This window comes from Sphaerodactylus townsendi, linkage group LG06 (assembly GCF_021028975.2).
Source record: "Sphaerodactylus townsendi isolate TG3544 linkage group LG06, MPM_Stown_v2.3, whole genome shotgun sequence".
Lineage (NCBI taxonomy): Eukaryota > Metazoa > Chordata > Lepidosauria > Squamata > Sphaerodactylidae > Sphaerodactylus > Sphaerodactylus townsendi.
Window position 1 is genome coordinate 27,212,092 of NC_059430.1, and position 18,905 is coordinate 27,230,996.

The 18,905-nt window shown below is 46.0% G+C and overlaps 2 protein-coding genes across 8 annotated transcripts in view; one reads left to right on the forward strand and one right to left on the reverse strand.

Moving 5' to 3' along the window:
- Positions 1-9,451, forward strand: part of DNM1L (dynamin 1 like) — a 46,860-nt gene extending 37,409 nt beyond the window's left edge. For 4 of the 7 annotated variants that reach the window (XM_048499499.1, XM_048499502.1, XM_048499501.1 and 1 more), the window contains 4 exons: positions 1,621-1,788; positions 2,064-2,173; positions 4,590-4,749; positions 6,945-9,451. In XM_048499499.1, the coding sequence (XP_048355456.1) occupies positions 1,621-1,788; positions 2,064-2,173; positions 4,590-4,749; positions 6,945-7,001 (495 nt within the window). In that variant the 3' untranslated portion in view covers positions 7,002-9,451. Of the gene's footprint in view, positions 1-295; positions 371-1,620; positions 1,789-2,063; positions 2,174-4,589; positions 4,750-6,944 lie in introns of all 7 variants that reach the window. The other 3 variants (XM_048499497.1, XM_048499500.1, XM_048499498.1) reach the window with 1 other exon arrangement.
- A 348-nt stretch (positions 9,452-9,799) lies between these two features.
- Positions 9,800-18,355, reverse strand: YARS2 (tyrosyl-tRNA synthetase 2). The gene is made up of 5 exons (XM_048499504.1): positions 17,539-18,355; positions 13,804-13,971; positions 12,845-13,000; positions 11,718-11,888; positions 9,800-10,317 (listed from the first exon to the last, which is right to left on the reverse strand). The coding sequence occupies exons 1-5, from the start codon at positions 18,339-18,341 to the stop codon at positions 10,140-10,142; spliced, it is 1,476 nt and encodes a 491-aa protein (XP_048355461.1). The 5' UTR covers positions 18,342-18,355; the 3' UTR covers positions 9,800-10,139.
- Positions 18,356-18,905: the final 550 nt, after the last annotated feature.

The window sequence follows — 18,905 nt, forward strand, 5'->3', positions numbered from 1 at the left end:
GGTTCAGTTCTCTACATAAACTTGTTAAAATGTCACCTTGCATGTTTGCAGGGATGGGCATCTTGGAAGTTCCATGGGGCATAGAGGTCTCTTCTTGTTGCACTGTTTCAGAATCCTGACAGTCTAGCTTAGTTGTTGTTTTTCTCCTAAAAATATGAGCTGCTAGTCCTTTGAGAAGAAATTACATTAAAACTATTTCAGCTGCTTGAGGATTCTGTGTGTTGGCAAGCAAAAATGTTTAAGAAATTGGCTTTGCTTGCCCACAGACATTGGTTGTCTCAATTCTTTCTTTTAGGGTGATCCCCGTGAGCCGATATTCTGCACGCTGGTGCCCCAAATTACAATGTACTATATTAATGATGAATTAAAGATGAGTATTTATAAAAAATTTATATATTAAGACATTTTTAGCTACCTTGAAAGGTTAGATATATTTTAAACAGATAAATATTATAAAGGATTTGTCAGACTTGAAAACCAGCTTCTTTACTTTGAGCCCCAAAGCTCATAGGATTTCCTGGAGGTATACGTTAAAGCATTTCACCTGACTTGGATCTGCTTTAGCAAGGTTGCTGTACCATGTTTTCTCGGCTCTTGGGCCCAAGTAAAATCAAGCACTGCAGGACTCGGGGTTACATGCATCACAGAATTTTTTGATAAGTGGATTATGTGAATTAACACACAATGTGCTCGTCTGCATTTTGACTTTTTTGTGCACGGATATTCTAAATGTATATATTTTATCTCAAACTTCCTGCACTGAATTTTTTTCTATAGCATTTGTGAACAGTGGAAACAACACAACAAAATGATAAAAGATCTGGAATCCATACCCTACGAGGAGAGACTTAGGGAGCTGGGTATGTTTAGTTTGGTGAAGAGAAGGTTTAAAAGTGACATGATAGCCATGTAGGGTGTTTGAAGGGATGCCATGTTGGTGAGGGAGCAAGCTTGTTTTCTGCTACTCTGGAAACTAGGACCAGGAGTAATGGGTTCAAGGTGAAGGAAAAGACATTCCACCTAAACATCAGGAAAAACTTCCTGACTGTCAAGGGCTGACACTAAGGGAATGCACTACCTCAGTGTCTCCTTTGGAGGTTTCTAAAGAGAGACTGCACGGCCATCTGTCAGGAGTGCTTTGATTGTGTGTTCCTGCATTGCAGGGGGTTGGACTTGATGGCCCTTGGGGTCTCTTCCAAATCTATGATTCTAACACCTCCCCCCCTCGCAAGTGTAGTAGCGGGAAGATCAGGATGGAGCCTGTGAGGAAGGGGAAGGCTGTTACAGGGCAAAAAAGTACCATTTCCCTGAAAACCTAGAGCCTTTGACAGCACTTGCTTGCATTCTCTTCTTATATGATGTTCACCGTCATAAACATTGGAACAAAACTTAGACTCTCAGGATTCTTTGTGCACAACAAATAGTGATCAACAACTCTTCCTTTTTAAAAATTGAATGAAGACCTAATTCATCTGTGATGATTGTCACGCAATATCTAGGAGTGTGTGTGTTTTGTCATGCAGGGTTTTGGAACAAACCATGACCAACCTCATCAAGCCCTGATGGACCGCAAGCTTCTCTGATTTGAGTTTAAATTTTGTATTATCTGTTTTTTATTAGATGCTCCCTTCTGTGGGAGACGGAAATCCAGAATCTGGAACAGGGAACTGGAGAGGAATGCTGAAAACTTCCAAAGCAGAGGAGATATTAGCGGAGGAGAAATCCAAACCGCTGCCCATCCTACCAGCTAGCCCTCTGAAAGGGCATGCGGTGAATTTGCTGGACGTGGTGAGTTATCCGAAGGAGCAGTGCAAATTATGCTGAAGTCAGCTGTAGGAGTTCTGATTTGTCTCCAGTGTTTTGGTTGTAAAACCTCATGTTACAATAACCTGTAAACACTTGTTGATATGTTAGCTGACCAGACTCCAACTGAGTTAGCTGACCAGACTCCAACTGTGTCTCACATGTAGGTGCCTTTTCCACAGTAAACATACATTTATTTAAAATCAGACAAACTGTTGACTCATGAATGTATATACTTTTAAAACTCTTCCCTTACCTAGCCCGTCCCAGTCGCACGGAAACTTTCGGCCCGTGAGCAACGAGACTGTGAGGTGATCGAGCGCCTGATCAAATCCTACTTCCTGATTGTAAGGAAAAATATCCAAGACAGGTGAGCCGCGTTAAACCTTTTAAAAGAAAAATATCATCCCAGTCTAATGTTTTCTCACCGATTGTGATAGAATCATAACTCTGGAAGAGGCCATACAGGCCATCTAGTCCAGCTCCCTGCTCAATGCAGGATCAGCCTAGAGCAGGGGGTCTCCAGATGTTATGGATTCCCATCAGCTCTGCCAATTGCCCATTGCTGGCAGGGGCTGATGGGAATTGTAGTCCATAAACATCTGGAGGGCCATAGGTTGGAGACCCTTGGCCTAGAGCAGGGGTAGGGAACCTGCGGCTCTCCAGATGTTCAGGAACTACAATTCCCATCAGCCCCTACCAGCATGGCCAATTGGCCATGCTGACAGAGGCTGATGGGAATTGTAGTTCCTGAACATCTGGAGAGCCGCAGGTTCCCTACCCCTGGCCTAGAGCATCCCTGACAAGTGCTTGTCCAGCTGCTGCTTGAAGACCAGTGAGGGGGAGCTCACCACCACCCTAGGCTGCCAATTCCACCTCTGAACCACTCTTACTAAATAACCCTAATACTCAGCCAGTATTTTTCCATCCGTACTTTAAACCCATTATTGCGAGTCCTATCTTCTGCCGATGTCCCGCTTGCTTTTTTTATTCTCACATCTGTATTTTACAATACAAAATTTGAATCAGTGAAACTCAGTGGCTTGGGAGGTACCTGTGGCTGTCCCCCAGTGTAGCAGCCACCCCATCGTGTTCCAGGAAAATAGGCAAGGCCATTAAGAAGTGGCTCCCAGCTTGAAACAGCTGCTGCTGAGGAGCTGGAGGTTGGGGAAGCTGCATGCATTCCTGAAGGTCGCATCTCTTGCCAGGGATGGACTTCAAGGGCCCATCCTCTCCAACAACCCCTACCCTTCTCTGCAGCTCGTGCGCTCTTATTCTAGCACCCAGGCAGCTGCTGGGAGGCAAGCAAGCTGGCCACAGAGAAGAGAGTGAAACCACCATGACAGCCACCCATGAAAGGAACAGGTTGGCTGCACTGGGGTGGTAGGGGTGGTTTAATTCTCTGCTCTCCCCCAGGTGCCTTGGCAACCTCACTCTTACCTGTGGCGCAGGCAGAGATGGAGCCAAAGGGCACTGCAGGAGTCGCCTTTGAAGTGCTCATGGTGTAACCTAAGCAGGGCACTCCAGTGGGGGAGCCTGAAGATCCTTTCGGCCTTCTTCCTCTTTTCCCTAGAGGGGAGATGCAGGGTGGTACACAGCAGCTGTGTGGTTCTTTTGGTTGCTGGTAATTGTGAACATGGCTCTCCTCCCTGATCTAAATACAAATTATAGAGGCCCTTTTTGGGGTTACATGAGGCTGGGAGGGAATTGTTAGCCCAAAGCAACCCGGAGGTGATTGAACCTGAGTCTTGCCAAGCTAATCTTAATATTACATTGGCTCCTTTCTTCCTCCCCTTTGTCTTCTTGAAACAATGGGGATGGTTTTTGCTGCGTTAGTGCAGTGTTCTGTTGCTGGAAAACGTTCACAAGGGTGCTGTGTTGCTTTATGTCTTTAAACATTAGTACACCATCTTTCAACCACAAGGCTTTTCGAAACAGCCCCCAGTAATAAAGCCAGTTGGCAGGTGGGCAAGATCTGGTAGTGGTGCAACTTTTTTGAAACTAATCCAAACACCGGGGAAGGTTCTTTCCGAGGTTTGTTATCTTGTTTGTCTCAGAGAATCTCTGGGGCAAAGAGTCTCTTTAAATGATCCCTCTTTTGGCAATATCAATAATGCCAGTTTTAACTGGCAGCCCTTATCCTGGTGGTACTTTGTGGGCAGAAACCTGGTGGTACTTTGTGGGCAGTAAGATTCTTGGGTAGTGTACTTCTCTTCTTCTCCTTTGCTGAATAGGGAAAGCAATGCATGAGCTATGTAATTAAATGCAGAATCTACCCGAAACTGTGGTCTGCCCCAAGACTGAAGGGGATTTATTAATTTGCATATGTGTTTAGAGGCAACACGTTCTAACTCCCTTCTACACTTACCCATCGTATCAGTGCAAGATTGACATGCATGCAGACTGTATATATGAAAGTAGATGACCTGGAATCACACTATTTCTTGATGCTTTGTGGAGCCTCATTTACAGTGTTTGTACGTTCACCAGCTCTGGGCTGTTATTAACCTGAACACGTGCGGTTGAGGCTACCAGTCCTGCGTTCCCAGCTGGTTGCACTATATCGGGCTACTGTACCCTGTTTGCATTCTAGGCTTCGACCAAGTGGGGAGAATAGAGATCTCCTGGAATGTTTGCATGTCTGTGAAAATTAGCTCACTGTTGTTCTTACTTGGCATCTACTGGACCACTGGAATATTTGTTTCCCTCTTCTGAAAGGAAAGTGAAACCCTTGCCACACCCAAACATTGGGTGCTCGCACAGCTAAATCCCTGCTTGTTTTGCAGCGTGCCAAAGGCAGTGATGCATTTCCTGGTTAATCATGTGAAAGACACTCTCCAGAGTGAGCTGGTCGGACAGCTGTACAAAGCCTTATTGCTGGATGACCTCTTGACCGAATCGGAGGACATGGCTCAGCGTCGAAAGGAGGCCGCTGACATGTTGCAGGTATTGTAGTCCAGATCTCTTGTCTGAAAAGAAGTTCAGAAAAATGAGAAGGTTTTACATGGTAAAAGTGTCACGTACTGCTGCTGGAACATGCATTGGTCTAACACATGAGACGTTCAAATGTCTGCCCCTTTATGAAGCAAAAATTACCTAGTGTGACCTGAATATGAGGCTCCTTAGGTTATTTTGTAAATCTGCCTTTCTCTTTTCAATGGCTGGCAGCAGACTGCAATTAAAGATTTAAAATGCAACATAGAGCACACCTTAAAATCCAGGAGACACTACTGACCAACCGACACTTTCCTCCACTAACAGAATCTATCCTCAGTTAAGGGCCTTATTTATTTGAATATTTTGTCCCACTTTTCCTCTGCAAAACGGGACTCAAAGTGGTTTACAAAGACCAAAAAATTAGCAACAATCTAAAAGCCACAATACAATAATAAAACAAAAGCAGGAGGTGGGGTTGAGCAGCAGGAAGAACTTGGTCCTTGATGGAAAGGCCTCCTCACAAGCAGTTTCTGAAATAGCTGTCTTGCTTAAGTTGTGGAAACACAAGTGAGAGATGAACTTTTCCTGGACCCGAGATAGATAAGCTGTAATTTAAAATTTCACTTCCCATTTGGGTTTTACTTACTTTACTTAGAAGGCCCCAGCCATACTGTGTCATATGTGCTCCGTAACCGTGAAGCTTTTGGCAGTGACTGTGCCATGGAGAGAATACACATCTTACTGTGACATGCCTCTGCCTTCTGACGATGCCAGCCACTGATGTGGGTGAAACTACCAGACCATGGCCCCACAGCCCAGAAAACCCAAACAGCTAAAAAAATTAGAAGATAATAAATTGGGGGTTGATCTTAACATATAGAGCCATATTTAATGATTATCTATAACTTGTTTTTATTGTGCTCTATCTATTTGTTTGTTCACTGCCCTGAGCCCTCTGGGGGAGGGCGGTTTATAAATACAATCAATCAATCAATCAATCAATCAATCAATCAATCAATCAATCAATCAATCAATTCCACCTTAAAATTCAGTGACAGTTAAAAAAACACAGTTTCCTGGCTGCAGTAGTGCTATAAGTCAGGTTCTTAATTAAAAGTCTGGATGAACAGAAACAGTTTGGCCTGGTACCTAAAAGAAAGGCAATCCAGTCACAGGGCTAGGTCATCCATGCATTAGTGGGGAACTTGTCTGCAATCCCTTTCCTATTAAGGAGGCTGTTGTGCATCTGATCCACAGCAGAAACATAGTCCCATATGTTGATTATGGTTCTGTAGCTTCATTATGGTGTATTACAGTGGTTCTGAACCTGGGGGTCAAACGACCCTTTCATAGGGGTCGCCTAAGACCATCAGAAAACGGTCTTTTTATATTTTATATGTACCAATTTTATGGTTGGGGGTCACCACAACATGAGGAGCTGTATTAAAGGGTCGCGGCATTAGGAAGGTTGAGAACCACTGGTATATTATAATATCTTAAGTTCAATGTATTAAGGAAAAAGCCTAAATTTTGTTGGTTGCAATGAAGAAGAAGAGTTTGGATTTATACCCTGCCTTTTTCTCCTGTAAGGAGACTCAAGGCGGCTTACAAATTCCTTTCCCTTCCTCTCCCCACAACAGACACCTTGAGAGGTAGGTGGGGCTGAAAGAGTTCTCAGAGAACTGTGACTAGCCCAAGGTCACCCAGCAGGTTTCATGTGGAGGAGCAGGGAAACAAATCTGGTTCACCAGATAAGAGTCTGCTGCTCATGTGGAGGAGTGAGGAATGAAACCCAGTTCTCCAGATTAGAGTTCACTATTCTGAACCGCTACACCACACTGGTTCTCATGTACATGATGAGCAAAACATAAAATAAAAACGGCAGGTCATTTGGTTTAATGAGTGGCTCTGGGCCCTGTCGCTTCAGTGCAAGCGCATTTTCTTCTAGTGGAAGATGTTTTGGGTCAGGGAAAGGCTTCTTGCAGACAAGCAGCATGTTCTACTATAATCCAGAACTTCTAAAATCCAAGACTGAGTCAGTAAGCTGGAATTTAGTGAAGGTTTGAGTTCTTTTGGGAGAAACTGCAAATAAAATACAAAACGTTTTATCCAAGTAATGTAATCTACCATGTCTGATAGGGTCTGCCTTTTAAAACAGAAAAGATAACTATGAACTGATTTGTTTCTTATTGTCCTTCCCACAGGCCTTGCAACGAGCCAGTCAAATTATAGCTGAGATTCGGGAGACACACCTCTGGTGAAAGGTTCCCTCTGTCTGAGTGAAGAAGCTGATGACTTGAACATTGCTAGGCATTACATTCTTATGAACTCCTATACGTACTGCAGTATATATATCAGTTTGCTCATGTAAGGACACAGTTTGGTTTGGCTTCCTATGGACGGAAAAGTGTGCTTGACGGTGCAAAACACGGCCCATGTAATACACAGAAACACATTTTCTTACCAGTTTCCTGGTGCAGACAAGTCTGTTATCCTGTAAGGGGACTGAACTAAACTTGGGCAAAGAACCATGTGAAAAATTCCAGTGCCTGGCTTGTCAAACGAGTTGCCATGAGTAGAATGAACAGCGTAGCATTGTGATAATAGTGTCTTTCAGCTGCTTCTGCAATATAGGCTTTAAAACCATGAAGAAAGGACACGACAGCCATTTTCTTTCCTATAAGTGGAACTGCATGTCTCATCCAGATAAGTGGCACAGTAGAATCACTGCCTTATAACTACGTGTTGTATACCCCTGTGTTTCAGAACAAAAATATATGGCTAATGTTCAGACGCATTAATGTCTCCCCACAGGTTAGATGTGCCTGGAACATTTCACAAGTAGAGATTTTACCAAGAGATACTGCCAGTTAAGGAGCTGGCATGCTACTGGTAGGGAGAAAGGTGAAGTGTAAAAGTCCCTTTTTTCTGCTGCCCTCCCCCCCGCCCCCTTTCCACTGGGACCAAGACCACTGGATCAACCAGAGTTCCAGAATACGAAAAGGACAGCTGCAGGACTGGGATTGATCATTGCTGTCACATAATTGTAGGAAGACGTAAAGAATGTTAGCCCAGAATGAAGTTAAAGGCAGCTGTCTATCAGAGACCACTTTAATTCACAACACTTTCATATGCTGTCAGATTTTTGGGGGAGGGGGTCCTGCTTAGCTAACTTCATTGTGACTGTTGCATTTACAGTGCTGGATTATTATGTACCATAAGCAGTTGTGACAGGACAGCCTTGTAGAACACAATAAGGGCGGTTCTTTTCAGAAATACACGTAATGTCCTTTGCTTAGCTTGTCCTGAGCTGTGCAAATTAGGGGAGATGGGCTGACGTAGACTTGACTTTTGGGGGTCTGGCAAACATGTGGGACAAGGTGGGTTGCATTTTCTGAACTTAGTAGAAACAAATGCAGTGCGTTCTGAGTGGCAAAGTTTGTCCCTCTGATGTCGCCTCAATGACACTTTTTGGTGTTCACAGAGACTTGCAAACACCACTTGTGGGTTTCTGCTTTGAACTCGTCTTTAAGCTGTTATGCTGTTCTTGGTCTCTTATCTTACCTACTTCCCCCAATGAAATATTTAACACTGTATGTGACCAAAGCAGTTGTATGCACCCACCAGTCGTCTCTCACCAGCAATCACATTCTTGAGGTACTAGTGCTTATGAGCTGTTGAAAAAGTTGGTTTTCTTTATTCCTTGCATAAAAGGTTAATAAGCTTTTAAGGAAGACTTTTTATGGAAGTGTTGAAAACCTTTCCACTTTTTAATCAGTCGGATGGAAATTCACTTTTTTAGCAGCTGCTTGTCCTTAAAAGAGCAACAGTGGTAAACGTGGCGGGGCAAATGGGAATGCGGCAGGATCTATGTGGATGTCAAATTGCTACAGGGCACTGTTAGGACTGCCATAAAGAGAAAATGTAGAAATCTTTTGAATATAGAAACAACTTGACTTGTCTGATCAGTTCCAAAAGTTTTCATCATTCCCATGTACTAGGTGATGCAACTAGGCATTGGAGCTCTGTGGGAGGCAGCTTACCCATGTCTCATGTCATCTGTCTGTTAAACATGAATTTGAAGCACGTGCTTCAGAGGGCAAACATTTAGTAACCATAGTCACAGGGCTAAATTGGACTTCATTAAAGGAAAATTAATCTACTTGATCCTTCGGGTTTTAAAGGCGAGCCAATTTTTACTGCAGTACCCAGTTCTCGAGGGCTGTGGTCGAAAATCCAAACTTCTGCTTTGGAATTCGCTGGTAGCTCTCCTAGTCTTCCTCCAACTACTGTTAGTAGTTATAAGTAGTCCTGGACAAATACATACATCTCTGAAATGGTACCAAATAATGGGCTGCCTCTGCTGCTTCTACTATTGCTTGTACGGAGGGAACAAGACACTCCGTTTCTATGAAGCTGGCATGCTGTGTCTGGTTATGCACTTTTGGATCATCAGGGTCTGACTACGGTTGGATTTACAATTCTAAGAGAACAAATGTCTACTCTCCCTTGTAGCTGTACTCCCCACCCCACCCCCGGTCATCCTGTATACAGTGCAATTTATAATAAGCAAATACTGGTAAGGATATTGAAGACTCTAAATTCTGAAGTTTAGACATTTGACAACAGAGTATGTATGCAGTTACAATTGTAAATAAAACAATGTGTGAAAGCGGCACCGTTTTACATTAATAAACCACCTTTGAAATGACTGGTTAGTTTTAACTCTCACTGGAGTAGGTAGCTATTGAAGGAGATGCACAACAGCTGTGCCCCAACAGTTTGAACTATGTACTTCATCTGCTATTACGAGGTATGCAGAGGCGTTCACATGTGACAAATGTGGCGGGGGCTATTTAGAGCTGTATCAAGTTTAGGAAAGTCTAGCATTCTATGCCATTAGTCTGTGCTTTGATGCTTCAGCCTTGTTTTTACAAAAACCATCTTACACTTTTTCCTTAAACCAAGAGAGATCCCACTCACCATAACATTTAATGCAGAAAGTTAAGAGAATCCGAACTTAAAAACTAAAACTTGGAAAATGAAGTGACTACGTGCATTAGTACCAGAAACGGCATTTAATATACAGGAACTTTCCATAAGTCTATGGACTTATTCTTTTCTTTACCAGCATTTACAATAAATCCTGTAACTGGTAACATTTAAATGTAAAAAAAAAATCTATCTTAACACATGAGTAGTTAACATGACTGAATATAAAACACAGCTGATCACTCATTTTTAATGACAGACCCAAAGGCAGTCTCACACAGTGAGAAAAAGGCAATTTCCATCACAAGCGCTCTGCTGTTCCTGAGCCAGTTATGCGATGAGTTTCAATTCAGAAAAGTCAACTTCAATTTTCAGGATATGACGAAGCGGCAGATTTTGTCGAGGTGCTAGCCCGTCTCCTCTTGTAACAACTGAAGCCATTTTATAATATAGTAGTTTCTCTTTCCAACCCTGAGCAGCGATAAACCATTATTGAGAATATGTTGGCCGGGAATCAGAACAGCGTCAGGATTGGTTACCTGAATGTGGTTGATATGGACTCCACCGCTTGTTATGTCACGATGCCTTGAAAGAGAAAGTGTACAAATTAGACTGAAGCGAGAAGGCAGAAAGATGCCGGCACAAACTGTACGGCTTCTAATGGAGCACTGAACAGGCACCAGCCAAGCATAGTTCCAACCAGAAATACTTTCCTGCCATCTAGTCCGCATAATGAGCAAAAGGGGGTGGTGCACAACCACAAGGTAGTAAAGAACAAGGTTGTACCACAGGGCTCCAGCTTAATGCTGACAAAATAAGACTCCAACTAAAATGCAATTACAACAGACTTTTTACTTACTGTATATACTCGCGTATAAGCTGAGTTTTTCAGCCCTGTTTTAAGGCTGAAAAATGCCCCCTCGGCTTACACACGAGTCACTGCTTACCAGCCAGCTCTTCGGGCCTCTACCGAGGTTGAAGGCGTGGCCGGGACCACCTCCCTGCGGCTGCGCAAGCTGCTTGTTGCTGCCCTACTCCTCCCAGGGTGAAGGGGAACCCTGGCTGGCTGGGCTTCCTCAAACCCGGGAGGCAGAGGGAACTCCTTATTTGGGCAGTGACTCCCCCTGATGTCATTGCCCAAATAAGGAGCTCCCTCCACCTCCCCCTGGGTTTGAGGAAGCCCAGCCAGGGAGCAGGCAGAGGGAGCTCCTTATTTGGGCAATGACATCAGGGGGAGTCACTGCCCAAATAAGGAGCTCCCTCTGCCTCCCGGCTTCCCACCTTCGGCTTATACACAAGTCAATACATTTCCCCAGGTTTTGGTAGTAAAATTAGGTGCCTCGGCTTATGCACGAGTTTATGCAGTATATATTTCATTACAACTTAAATGAAAATGCACAAAAGTTTACAAACATGTAACAGCCATCTATACAATAACAAGTTAGCCATAAATCTCATTCTTTACTATCTAGTCTGCATGCCCTGTTTGGCAGGTCCTCCATAGCTGTAAATCCAGATGGCCATCTTATTAAGGTCTAAATTTGTGGGGTCGTTGCCCCAGTTAAAAATAACTGGTCACTGGGTATCTGTCTACACGTTCAGCGCAAATGCATGCTACATCTCAGCTAATATTTGGAAAAGCTGCTAAAATGTTACAAAAACAAGGGACCGTATACCTGGTCCCTTAATTACTTAATTAACCCCACAGCCTGGCATCCCAACTACTGTCTGGGAGCCAAATTCTGTATGTTTTCCTTAAATTCCTCTCGATCTGTGTAGTCTCACCCTTTTTATCCTAACTTCCTGGCTCTCCATCTCTTTTCTGCAAATTGACAGTGATTTATAGTATGGATTTCAGACGGCGGGTGTGAACACACAGGTCCATATTTTTTCTGTGAAACTCCTACAAAGAATATGCAGAAGTTCTGGTAACTATGGGGAGACAATTCAAGTCCACTGGTTCGGAAAAGTAAATGGCAACCTACCCCCTTGGCCCATCTGCCACAGCATTGGCTTTCCGACACAGATCTAGTACTGTCGTTCCAGGTTCGTAAAGCTTTTCAATATATGGTGCTTCTCTGAAGAGTTCCTGTAACTCTGAGTCGGACATAGACTCCAGAGCATCTACATTGCTGTAATAAAGAGCTCTTGTACATCTAGTGGGGAAAAATGATTTGCATTACAACCATTGCTAACATAACTAATTGATCAACTACTACTGAGGAATGGGATAGTTTGTATCTGATTACTCAACATTAATCATTTTGTAATATGACACCAATGCACTATTGTCACGGTCAAAAAGTTGGACTTTCCTCACAGTGTTACTGTGTCTCTTGCAGACTGGCTATGGCAGGACTACTGTGTGGGCCACTCTCCTGAACGACAGAGCTCAGCTATACATACATAAGTGGGCGACTGTCTGCAATCCTCTCCCTGACAAGCAGGTTTTTGTGCAGCTCATTCACATGCAGACACTTGTTTCCACATGCAGGTTATCAACCCCATCCGGGGCAGGGGGAATGCCACTCAGATGCAGCACGGCCTCATGCTGGCATCTTCCCCCCACAGCCAATGTAAGAGGCACCCTGCCATCAAAGAGGGAAAGGACACTGGCGTCCAGCCGCCCTTCAGCTCTGCAGCAGTGAAACCCAGAAATGGTCGCCACAGATTTACGCCGGAGTCCAACTGGATGCCAGCACAGGGAGGGGAACAAGCCGGGTGTTCCCAAAGTTGAGCTGATGTTATGCAGCTTCCACCTGGGCTTCAGGGCCAGGAACAAGGTGGCTGGGGCTGTTATACCAAAAGGGTGGGGTAACTCCATTTAGCCCCATGGAGGGCTTTCAGACAGATCGGAGTTTTTTGTTGCATAGCTGCGCTACCTCTGGAGGTGGAGGTACCACCATTCCCAGCCGCCTTGGGGTTTGGATGGGGCTGCCCGCTACCTTAATCAGGACAATGTCTTAACCAACAATAGGGAGTGATCTTTGTGGCACCTTTTATAGTAGATGGATTGTACATTTCAGCTGTTTAATTTTCACTGTAAGCAGCCCTGAGCCTATAAGGCCAAGGCCAATCTAGAAATCAGATTATAAAATAAATATCTTTTTACCTTTTAGCAGACTCCAGACCTTCCTTCCCATGAACAAGTTTAGTTACTTCAGCTGCAAGACGCTTCTGAGGTCCCCACTTCTCAGGTTCTTTGGCATGCATTTCCATGATGTGATTGATTTCCGGAAGTGGGAGGAAAGTGAAAATCTGCAGGTATCTTAAGTGGAACAGTGGAACACTTATTTTGTGAATGGCCTAGACTATACACATTTAGACATTAATCATTTTAAATAATATAAATTTGTCAGGAGTGACTAATAATAAAAATAAAGCATGCAAATGGATCCTTTTCATCTTGCTGCAGATGCTCAACTTAAGTTTTGCTACATTAGCAATAAGTCGAATGTGACACTGGGCCAATACCGTGTGTGAGAGTCGGAGTGGTGTAACAGTTATGACCAATGATGTGGAATACCCAGGTTCAAATCACCACTCTGCTATGGAAGATAGACGGGTGACCTTGGGTCAGTCACACTCAATGAAACCTACTTCACAGGATAAAATAGAGGAGATATGTTTTAAGCCTCTTTGGGTTTCTATTGGGAAGAAAAGTGGTATATAAATGAACAAAAATTAGTAATGTCATATATCTACTGTGTAGGAAACTCAGCAGGAGCTAGGCATATAAATGGACTTCTGAGCATCAGAGCGATTACTGAACTACTGAAATCCCAAAAACATATTTTGTGCAACTTTTTAAAGGAATCCCACCAGTGAATTAAAAAAGCTATTTTTCCACAACTAAATAAGACTCATTTATGTATGTATGTATGTATGTATGTATGTATGTATGTATGTATGTAAGTAAATTTCAGGAATTTTACTGGGGATATGTTGCATTGGAGACAGAATACTGGACTGGACAGATTTGTGTCCAGTTCAATAAAAATTATTTCAGTCTTAATGTACAGGTTTTTGGAGCAATGAATCACACGCAAGGCCCTTAAGAGAAATACTTACCTTTTCACAATGGAATCTGGCTGTCGGACAAAAAACTGATACAGTTCAAAGGGAGAAGTCCTATTTCTATTAAGCCAAACTGCATTTCCAGCAGACTTTCCAAGTTTGTTTCCTGTAGTACTTGTAATAAGGGGCACAGTTATTCCAAACACATCTTCGCCTGTCACCCTGCCAAAGAAGAAATAGGGATATGCGAAAAGTTACCCTCATGGACAACAGATTCGCTTTTCAAATCACTATGATGAGAAGGGTGTGTGTGTTCTCTTCAAGGTAAAAATGCCCCCAAATCCCTTAAATAGAATGATGAAACTGTTTGGGTGCCAACCTATGTCATCAACATGCACTAGCTTTAGCCTTACCCACATTCTTATTTCCCTCCTAGACCTTCCCCCTCCCTCAGGATTCTGGCATATGTGGATTCCGCACAGGGAAAATACAATGGGTGTAGGACGCTATATAAACTGTTTTGAGGAGGGACTTTGCACAGGTCACATCTGCAAAACAAGTCTGCTCTGTTTTCTTTCCCTGAACCCAGGATTTTCAAAAATCACTAAACCAGCGATACTTTTGCAAAATCCCAGGTTGGAGCTACTCCTGCGAGAACGGCCAGGCAGAAGGCGCTTTATTTCCCTCCCTTCCACTGCGCCGTCCACAGCCAGGGAGAATCTGCCTGTCATTGCAGATAGGCTCCTCTTTCTTTTTTCCCCCTTTTGAGTGCTCCACACGCACAGCTACGCAGTGCCACCAATGACTGGCATGACTTTGGGGGTTCATTTCTGGATGCCTGCCTGACTACACGTTGCAGGAAATTTAAAAAAATGACACATCTCTGTATGAAGGCACAAAGCAACCCTGATGGTTTCCATGCGATCCAATTGCTACCGGCATGGCATGCATGTGAATGGGAAAAAGGAAAACAGCCTCCTTTATCATGACTGCAACCCGTTATTCCTCTGAGTATGGAATCGACCTTAGATCACCCTAGAAGGGTCAGGATAGACTGGATAACTTTAATACACCCTTGCTTGTTTGACTGTCTCGCCATAAAAAACAAAACAAAACCAGCAGTTCCCCACGATCTCATACTTGGAGACGAGATCGTAGCCAGACATGATGTTGCCCATCTGGTCAGCTCCTCCCAGCTGGACCTGGCAGCTGTAGTGGCGGTGCAGATGCAGAAAGTCGTAGGCCTGCAGAGCCGGGTAGAGGAACTCGGCCAGGCCCATGCCTTCGGGGCTGACCAAGCGCGCCTTGCAGCTCTGCCTGCTCAGCAAGGTGCCCATGCGCAGGTGGCCCCCCACCGCCCCCAGGAAGTCAAGCAGGGGCTCGCGCTCCAGCCAGCTGGCGTTGTCCAGCAAGGTGGATCTCGCTCCAGAGCGCGCCCCGCCGGCTCCAGGAAAGAGTATCTGGCAGGTGGTGGTGGTCGAAGGCCGCCCGAAGCCCTTCGCGCAACCCCCCGCGCGTGGTCGCGGACCATCTCCTCCGGCAGGGGCGCGCTGGGCTTAGGTCCGGCCACTGGGGTCTCCCAGGCGCGCGGTGGCGCTCCCCGACCAGGAGCGCGATGACGTTTGTGGCCCCTGCGTTGGGAAATGCAGCAGGCCCATGCACCGTCAGCCAGGTGGCCCACATACGCAGGGGAGTCGGGCCGTCCCGGGTCGAAGCCGCAGGTAGACCGTCACCGGCGGGCGGCCCGGCTGGAGGAGCTCCACCAGCTGGTCCTCGGCGGCCTGCGGCGGGAAGATCTCCTGGAAAAGGCCCCGCTCGTGCTGAGCGGCCAGCAAGCCTGCACGGGGGGGCCGGAGCCTCCGGCGGCTCGTCATGGGATCTTCTTCCGCCGGCGCCGCTCAAAGCCGCAAACCGGGGACCAGCCGGCGCACAAGGCGACCGCCCGGCCATGCCCGGCTTCGCAGGGCGGGGCGCCGCCAATCTTGTCTGCACGGAAAGCCGTGGAGGCGCGCCGAGCATGCTGGGATTGAGGGCGGGAGGTCGGCCTGCCGGTAGCCAATTGGGGGGTTCTACCCGTTTAGTGGTGGAAGAACTCTCAGCACTAACATCTGATCTGGCCTCTGGGCTGTAGTTTGGCATGAGCTCTCCAAGCGTAAGAGTGTCCAGCTATAATATGCAGTGCAGAATAATATGCAGTGCAAAATAATATACAGTGCAGAAAAATTCCAGTAGAAGAAGAAGTTTAAAAAGATAGATTTAAAGTCAAGCATCTACTACCTGGAACTCTTCATCGTGCCTTTTCCTGTTACACACACTGGAGATCATGTAAACATCACTCGTGCACAAGAACATTTTATTCACCACATCCCTTTACATGTTTGCCCGCTGTGTAAATGTTGCAGTAAAGTTCACAATTCACATACCGAGCCCCATTTCACAGTCAAAGACCCTTGATCAGAAGTTCCTGTTAATTATATATAGGTCAAAAGCCATAAACTCATTTGCACAACAGAAAATATTCTTTGTTTTAAATCACCGCATTGCACTGCACCATTTGTATTTTAGAAGGTGGCAGTAGGGAACTTTTACAAAAATAATGCCTGCATTCTCTAAGAGCTGGGATGTGAAATGATATGGGTACAGGCCAATATCAGATCTTGAAAACTAAGCAGGGTTCGTACTTGGATGGGAGACCACCAAGGAAGGCTCTGCAGAGGAAGGCAACGTCTGTTGGTGTGCCAGTAAACAAAGAGCTGGGTGGAGTAAGATTACGGTTGTAATTGGTTCAACACAGTGGGGAGAAATGGTAAGCCCTGGGTGCAAATTCGCACCAGCACTTCAGGTCTCTGCCTTGAACCTGGTTGGCATTTGCATGGGTCCAGTGGGGAGATGATGGTCATAAACCATACTCATCATGTTCTACTAGGTTGCCAGTTTAAAAGCACTTCCAGCTTCTCAATGGGGAGAGGGTCTTACTTTGGGTAGAAAAATATGACCCATCTGTTGATTCATTTTCTTGAAGATATTAGCGAGTCGCTTTCACAATTAGGAGAGAATGGGCTCAATTTTTGCTTTGGACTTGATGCAAAGATAAATGATGATATTTAAGGCATCTATAGAATCTGAGAAAATATCTGAGACTCAGTGCTCAAGGAAACGAAATGTGTGATTTTAAAGAAGAGCGAAACTAAGGCAAAAAAATTCCGTATGGGCCGAAAACAGCAAAGTGAAAATGGTGTGGGGGGTCGGTTTAAAACGCATGTAAAAGGGTTTACACCGCTTTCACACCATCGTTTTGGCCCATGCGGAGGTCCACCCGAGGCTGAATTTTTCAAAGTTAAAGGCTAATTAAATCAGAAGCTAAAGAGTTGTCAAGAGTAACTTGTTAGGACCAGGGTTTTACTTGGTAACTTAGGCCGTTTCCGCACGGGCAATGAATGGCGACCTGGAGACGGTAAAAACGCCGTCTCCAGGCCGCCATTTATGATGAGAAGGGTGTGTGTGTTCTCTTCAAGGTAAAAATGCCCCCAAATCCCTTAAATAGAATGATGAAACTGTTTGGGTGCCAACCTATGTCATCAACATGCACATGGCATGCATGTGAATGGGAAAAAGGAAAACAGCCTCCTTTATCATGACTGCAACCCGTTATTCCTCTGAGTATGGAATCGACCTTAGATCACCCTAGAAGGGTCAGGATAGACTGGATAACTTTAATACACCCTTGCTTGTTTGACTGTCTCGCCATAAAAAACAAAACAAAACCAGCAGTTCCCCACGATCTCATACTTGGAGACGAGATCGTAGCCAGACATGATGTTGCCCATCTGGTCAGCTCCTCCCAGCTGGACCTGGCAGCTGTAGTGGCGGTGCAGATGCAGAAAGTCGTAGGCCTGCAGAGCCGGGTAGAGGAACTCGGCCAGGCCCATGCCTTCGGGGCTGACCAAGCGCGCCTTGCAGCTCTGCCTGCTCAGCAAGGTGCCCATGCGCAGGTGGCCCCCCACCGCCCCCAGGAAGTCAAGCAGGGGCTCGCGCTCCAGCCAGCTGGCGTTGTCCAGCAAGGTGATCTCGCCCAGGCGCGCCCCGCCGGCCCAGAAGAGATCGCGGTGGTGGTCGAAGAGCCGCCCGAGCCCTTCGCGCAACCCCCGCGCGTGGTCGCGGACCATCTCCTCCGGCAGGGGCGCGCGCTCTTGGGTCCGGCCACTGGGGTCTCCCAGGCGCGCGGTGGCGCCCCCGACCAGGGCGATGACGTTGTGGCCCCCGCGTTGGAAATGCAGCAGGCCCATCACCGTCAGCAGGTGGCCCACATGCAGGGAGTCGGCCGTCGGGTCGAAGCCGCAGTAGACCGTCACCGGCGGGCGGCCCGGCTGGAGGAGCTCCACCAGCTGGTCCTCGGCGGCCTGCGGCGGGAAGATCTCCTGGAAAAGGCCCCGCTCGTGCTGAGCGGCCAGCAAGCCTGCACGGGGGGCCGGAGCCTCCGGCGGCTCGTCATGGATCTTCCGCCGGCGCCGCTCAAAAGCCGCAAACCGGGACCAGCCGGCGCACAAGGCGACCGCCCGGCCATGCCCGGCTCGCAGGGCGGGCGCCGCCATCTTGTCTACGGAAAGCCGTGGGCGCGCCGAGCATGCTGGGATTGAGGCGGGGTCGGCCTGCGGTAGCCAATTGGGGAGTTCTACCCGTTTAGTGGTGGAAGAACTCTCAGCACTAACATCTGATCTGGCCTCTGGGCTGTAGTTTGGCATGAGTCCAATAAGAGTGTCCGCTATAATATGCAGTGCAGAATAATATGCAGTGCAAAATAATATGCAGTGCAGAAAAATTCAGTAGAAGAAAGTTTAAAAAGATAGATTTAAAGTCAAGCATCTACTACCTGAACTCTGTCTGCCTTTTCCTGTTACACACACTGGAGATCATAAACATCACTGTGCACAAGAACATTTTATTCACCACATCCTTTACATGTTGCCCGCTGTGTAAATGTGCAGTAAAGTTCACAATTCACATACCGAGCCCCATTTCACAGTCAAAGACCCTTGATCAGAAGTTCCTGTTAATTATATAAGGTCAAAGCCATAAACTCATTGCACAACAGAAATATTCTTGTTTTAAATCACCCATTGCACTGCACCATTTGTATTTCCCAGAAGGTGGCAGTA